This window comes from Myotis davidii, unplaced genomic scaffold, assembly GCF_000327345.1.
Source record: "Myotis davidii unplaced genomic scaffold, ASM32734v1 scaffold1622, whole genome shotgun sequence".
NCBI lineage: Eukaryota > Metazoa > Chordata > Mammalia > Chiroptera > Vespertilionidae > Myotis > Myotis davidii.
The window spans coordinates 554,625-560,902 of record NW_006293535.1 but is presented as its reverse complement, the minus strand read 5'-3'; the positions used below and the strand labels follow the sequence as shown (position 1 = coordinate 560,902).

At 50.2% G+C, this 6,278-nt stretch overlaps 2 protein-coding genes across 2 annotated transcripts in view; one reads left to right on the top strand and one right to left on the bottom strand.

Moving 5' to 3' along the window:
• Window positions 1–985, top strand: part of CHRNA5 (cholinergic receptor nicotinic alpha 5 subunit) — a 29,382-nt gene extending 28,397 nt beyond the window's left edge. The window contains exon 6 of the mRNA XM_006767206.2: window positions 621–985. Coding sequence (XP_006767269.1) covers window positions 621–782 — 162 coding nt within the window. The 3' untranslated portion in view covers window positions 783–985. The remainder of the gene's footprint in view (window positions 1–620) is intronic.
• A 3,064-nt stretch (window positions 986–4,049) lies between these two features.
• The window catches only part of CHRNA3 (cholinergic receptor nicotinic alpha 3 subunit), a gene marked incomplete at its 5' end in the record, with an annotated part of 8,227 nt that continues 5,998 nt past the window's right edge, over window positions 4,050–6,278 (bottom strand). The window contains 2 exons of the mRNA XM_015566181.1: window positions 4,050–4,178; window positions 5,208–5,242. Coding sequence (XP_015421667.1) covers window positions 4,050–4,178; window positions 5,208–5,242 — 164 coding nt within the window. The remainder of the gene's footprint in view (window positions 4,179–5,207; window positions 5,243–6,278) is intronic.

The window sequence follows — 6,278 nt, the reverse complement described above, 5'->3', positions numbered from 1 at the left end:
CCTCTCTGAAATCAATAAAAATATATTTGATGGGGGAAACAAAGTGAATGAAAGAGATATTTGGGGGTTTATTACCAAATATCCAAATAGTATAAATATTCTAACTTTTATTATAAATCATAATTATTATAAGCCAGCTGTAAAATATTACAAGTCGATGTGTGAATGACATTATGCCATGTGCTTGAGGCCCTGGTACCACAGCATCTGTCCCTGAGCACTGAGCACGGGGGTGGGGGATGGGGGGGCTAATGGAGGGTCGGGGGGGCACTTACAGTTTTGAGGCGGCAGAAACTGCTTTGGCCTTAATTCAGCAGATTATACCTTTTTTAAAAAATATTTTTTTTACTGATTTCAGAGAGGAAGGGAGAAGGAGAGAGATAGAAACGTCCATGATGAGAGAGAATCATGGATCGGCTGCCTCCTGCACGCCCCCCACTGGGGATCGAGCCTGCAACCCAGGCCTGTGCCCCGACCGGGAATCAATCCCGGGACCCTTCAGTCCGCAGGCCGACGCTCTACCCACTGAGCCTCCCGGCCGGGGCAGCCGGTCATATCTGAAGATGAGCACAGTGTTGAGTTCTGTATTGAATGTGGGCCTTTTTCTTTTTTGGCCACAGGTGGTTGAAGACTGGAAGTTCATCGCCCGGGTCCTCGACCGGCTCTTCCTGTGGACGTTCCTCGTGGTCTCGGTGGTCGGCTCCCTGGGGCTCTTCGTTCCCGTGGTTTATAAATGGGCCACGATCCTGGCTCCCGCTCCAGTCGGAACCGCCAACACGTGACGCTTCCCCGCGCGGTAGCAGGCGTTCTGGTTACCAAAAGGCAGGTACAGTGAGCGGAACCTCGTTTCTCGAACTTGATGCTTTCCGAGAGGCTGTCTGAAAACCGAATCATTTTCCCCCCATTAGAAATCATGTAAGTTGAATTAATCCGTTCCAGACCCCCAAATGATTCCCTGTTTTAAATTTTTAAAAAAATATTTTTATTGATTTCAGAGAGGAAGGGAGGGGGCGAGAGAGAGAAACATCAGTGATGAGAGAGAATCATCGATCGGCTGCCCCCTGCACGCCCCCAACTGTGGATCGAGCCCACAACCCCGGGGATGTGCCCTTGACAAGAATCGAACCCGGGACCCTTCAGTCCACAGGCCCATGCCCTACCCACTGAGCCACACCAGCCAGGGCTTAACCTTTCTTATACCTAGTGCATGTCTCTTGTACTGTTTCATCTAGAAATAAACACCTTAACAGCAAAAAGGACATGAAATATAAATGGAAGTTTAATGAAAAGGAAATGTACAGTTAAAAATGAAAATGTAGCCCTGACCGGTGTGGCTCAGTGGATAGAGCGTCAGCCTGCGGACCAAAGGGTCCCGGGTTCGATTCCGATCAAGGGTGTGTGCCTTGGGTGTGGGCACATCCCCAGTAGGGGGCGTGCAGGAGGCGGCTGATCGATGTTTCTCTCTCACCGATGTTTCTAGCTCTCTATCCCTCCCCCTTCCCCTCTGTAAAAAATCAATAAAATATATTTTTCAAAAATGAAAATGTAGCCCTGACCGGTGTGGCTCAGTGGATAGAGTGTCGGCCTGCAGACTGAAAGGTCCCAGGTTCGATTCCGGTCAAGGGCATGTACCTTGGTTGCGGGCACATCCCCAGTGGGGAGTGTGCAGGAGGCGGCTGATCGATGTTTCTCTCTCATCGATGTTTCTAACTCTCTATCCCTCTCCCTTCCTCTCTAAAAACTCAATAAAATAGATTTAAAAAAAAATGAAAATGTAACAATGAGCATAAGCAGCCACAAAAGCAAAACAAACAAACAAACAAAACCGCGTAAGTATTCACAGCACCGCATCCGGAGATTGTAACGGTGGGAAAGGGACTCATATTCATACATCCTGGCTTCCGTCACCTGAGGGACTGTGCCTGACCCTCCGGGTACCGGCCCGAAAGGGTTGTCAGGGTGAGAAGCGAGTTGTCGCGACGGGGGGCGTTCGGGAAACGAGGTTCCACTGTACGTATGTGCCTTAGGGCACCCGTAGAATGAGGAAAACGCCAGCTGTGTTTAAAATGCCCGCAAGCCCGAACAGGTGGACAGATGCTAGCGTCCGTTTATGGTAACAGACTTGCCCACTAGAAAAATCTATCTGCACGACTAACGCGGTCACTGACTGAATCACACCCGATCTCCTCGGAATAGCAGCAGAGCAGTATCTGGCCTGTCCTAGCAAACATGTGACTCTTGGATCCAGGCTGATAACGGTTTTGAAAATGCGTAATAGTCTGTAATCCACAGAGAGGTCCCTGTTGTGATGCGCCGGAAAATTCCTGTCGTATTGGAAAGAGGGACTTCAGAACGGGGTCTGCGTTTGGTGAAGGCACACTCTTTTAACTCTTTCTGCGCCGTGTCTACCGCGCCAGCAGCTCTCCGTCAGCGCGGTATCACACGACTATACTCAGTGAGCTGGCCACTGGGGGTGATGACGATGGAATACGATGCAGAGTTTCTATAACCAACATTTTTTTCAAGCCCCGCCCTCGGTCCCACGAGTCACCCCGGGCTGGTCCCGCCTCCTCCAGGAGCCTCCCCACCTCCGCCCCATCTCCGGAGCAACAAGGCGGCTCCGTCCCACCACCCACACAGCCTTCTGCTGAACGGTCGTTACGGTGTGAGGGCGTCACAGCCATCAGCATATTAGCTCTTTATTTTATAGGATTTTACCTTCCACTGTGAAATCATACAAGACAACTCCATTCATTTCAGTCCCCTTGGCCATGTGTTCCACAACCAGTAGCACCACCTTCTATATAAATTGTAGTAACATCTCTTTATCTTTTTTAAATTATGTTTTTATTGATTTCAGAGAAAGGAAAGGAGAAGGAGAGATAGAAACATCCATGACGACAGAGAATCTTGGACCGGCCGCCTCCTGCACGCCCCGCACTGGGGATCAAGCCCGCAACCCAGGCCTGTGCCCTTGACTGGGAATCGAACCGTGACCTCCTGGTTCATAGGTCGACGCTCAACCCCTGGGCCTCATCTCTTTACCCCTTGACCTTAGATGCGTCTGTGACGATTAAGCGAATCCCATTTTAAAAAACACGTCGGTGGGTACCCCTGAATTGTTCTGTGAGAAAACCATCTTCTGAAACGGAAGGTGGCAGTCTGACGCTGTATGAGCACATCCTACATTTTACATCCACGCACGGTTTCAGTTTTATCTCTTTCATTCCAGTTAGAATCTGGGAGTTGCAAGGACTCTGGGAGGTAACCTAGTCATCACTGATGTTTCTCTCTCTCTCTCCTTCTCTCTTCCTCTCTGAATTCAATAAAAATATATTTAAAAGAAAGAAAAGAAGAAAACTTCAGGATTGACTGGACTGCTCGTATGGATTTCGTAGCTGTTTCTTTCTCTTTTTTTTTAAGGGTAGCTGTGATACAAACCCGAGGACACGCACCCACCCACCCACGAGCCAGAGAATAGCTCCTGTGACATCCCTCCTCTGCCCGTTTAGTCCCTTTGGGAAATTCACCCCCGAGCTCGGGACTACACCCCGACAAAACCGCCAGCGTTGTTAGGTTTCCCTGTAAGACTCTCGCTGTCGCGTGGATCGCTGTGACGGGTGAGTCCGCCGGCTGTGGCTACCGGTTGCACCAAGACTGGAATAGCATAGTTCCTTTCTGTGCAGCAAGGAAGCTTTGTGAATAAAATCTTAACATTTTGGGTCAGAAAAAAAGAAAGAAAGTAGAATGGTGGTTGGCAGGGGCCGGGGAAGGGGGGACGGGAGTCGCTGTTTAATGGGCATGTGGTTTCAGTGTCACAGGATGGAAAGGGTCATGGGGATCGATGGTGATGACCATTGCATAGCAGTGTGACCGTTGGCTACCACTGAGCTGTGCGTGTGAAAAGGTTACGATGTTAAATTGTATGCTAAGGGTGTTTTATCACAATAAAAATAAAAAGGGCTTCTCCCCAGCTCCCTGCCTTCCCTCCCGACACCCAGTACCCCTCAGGCAGGTGCACAGTCGGCGCCCAGGGGTCGTCCGGGCCATCAGGGGTCGTCCCTGGCCATCAGCGGCTGCAGGAACAGCCCGGCTGTCCCCAGGATGCACACCAGGATGAAAACCCACAGGAAAATGCGGTCGATCACCATGGCCACGTACTTCCAGTCGTCTTGAATCTGGAAAAAACAAACCCAATAATCAATAATCAATAATTGAAAGAGGGGAAAAACAGCCCGCAGGAGAAGGCGGCGTGAATACATTTTCAATCCTGAGCACGTGATAGAGACACTGCAGCAGCAGAAGCCGCTGTTCCCACCGAAACGCAGGACCCTCCCCCGCCCCCCCCAGAGCAAGGGAGGGCGGGAGAGAGAGGAACATCAATGAGGAGAGAGAATCATTGATTGGCAGTCTGAGGAATTGTACCGTTCTCAGGCGTAAACCCACCATATGCTGCCTTCAGGAGACACATCTAAGCTGCAAAGACGCATCTAGATTCAAATTGAAAAGGTGGAAAATGATTCTTTAGCAAATAGCATAGACAGAAATGCAGGTTTAGCCATATTTATATCTGATGAAATAGATTTCAAGATAATAAAGGTAACAAGACAAAGTTGAACATTTTATAATGATAATGGTGTACATAACCTATTTTGTCTTCCTTCTTTTTTAAAAAAAAAATTTTTTTTATTGATTTAAGAGAGAAAGGAAGACGGAGAGGGAGAGATAACCATGATGAGAGAGAATCATGGATCGGCTGCCTCCTGCACGTCCCCCACTGGGGATCGAACCCGCAACCCGGGCCTGTGCCCTGACGGGCAATCGAACCCTGACCTCCTGGTTCCTAGGTTGATGCTAACCACTGAGCTACACGGGCCAGGCCTCCTGGTTCATAGGTCGGTGCTAAGCACTGAGCCACACGGGCCAGGCCGTGACCGATTTCTTCTAAGTTGTATCCCAGCTTACAGTTTGTAAAGCCAGTTAACTGACTTCCGCCTCCGTGGAGGATTCGGGCCCCTGTTAGAATCGCAGATACACTCCAACACCATCCACCTGTGGCTCACAGTGCTTGCCCAGTTTTAGATGTAATTTCCTCTTAACATCCATATCAGGGCAAGTCCCTCATCTCTCTCTCTCTCTCTCTCTCTCTCTCGCCCGCCACTCCCCGCGCCCCCTCCCCCCCCAGCAATACCCAAATAATCAAATACCATCTTCAGTCCTAAGTCCAGAGTATCATGACATTCTGTACGGTCAACAGAACAGGCTGGCGTCCCGAAATAACTGCCTGATAATCACGTGAAAAGATGGGAGACAGAGCAAGGCTCCCTGTCTACGCTGTGGCTTCCACGGAGGCGGGAACGAGGAAGGGGGGTGGTCCGTCCGTCCGTTAGCGCCCAGACGGCCCAGAACGCAAGGAAACCGTAATTGAATCGGAAGAAGAGAGAATCCATGAATCAACTGATTTGGAGGAAATAATCGCATAACAATGAGGCGGCATGGACGCGGTAATGTCGTTAAGGGGCCGAAATGGGGCTGGGAGACGGGATTGATTTGACCGCGACGAGCGGCCATGACCGTGACCTGCTGGTGACACTGAGGAGTCCTGGGTAAGGCCGGGATTAGGCTGCATCTGCCACCAGGTGCCTTATTTGAGGTCCGAAGAGCGGGGTTTGTATGTGCTTCCAGTACCAAATGGACCCTGTGGCTCCCTCCCGCTCCGCTGGCTGAGCCCCCTCAGGCCTGGGGGACGGGGGTGGGCGGCAGAGGCGTGGAGGCAGCTTTGGGTACAGTCCCAGCTCCACTCCTTTCTAGTCCGGAGAGTCTGGGTAAGTTACGTGACTTTCTTTCTTTCTTTTATTTTAAAAAAATATATGTTTCCATTGATTTCAGAGAAGAAGGGAGAGGGAGAGAGAGATAGAAACATCGATGATGAGAGAGAATCATTGGTTAGCTGCCTCCTGCACGCCCCCTACTGGGATTCGGGCCTGAAACCCCGGGCATGTGCCCTGACCGGGAATCGAACCGTGACCTCCTGGTTTTGAGGTTGAGGCTCAACCACTGGGCCACACCAGCCAGGCCAAAGTCTAATTTCTTTTCTTTTTCTTTTTTTGATACATTTTATTGATTTTTCACAGAGAGGAAGGGAGAGGGACAGAGGTCTAGAAACATCAATGAGAGAAGAACATCGATCAGCTGCCTCCTGCAATCTCCCTACTGGGGATGTGCCTGCAACCCAGGTACATGCCCTTGACCGGAATCGAACCTGGGACCCTTCAGTC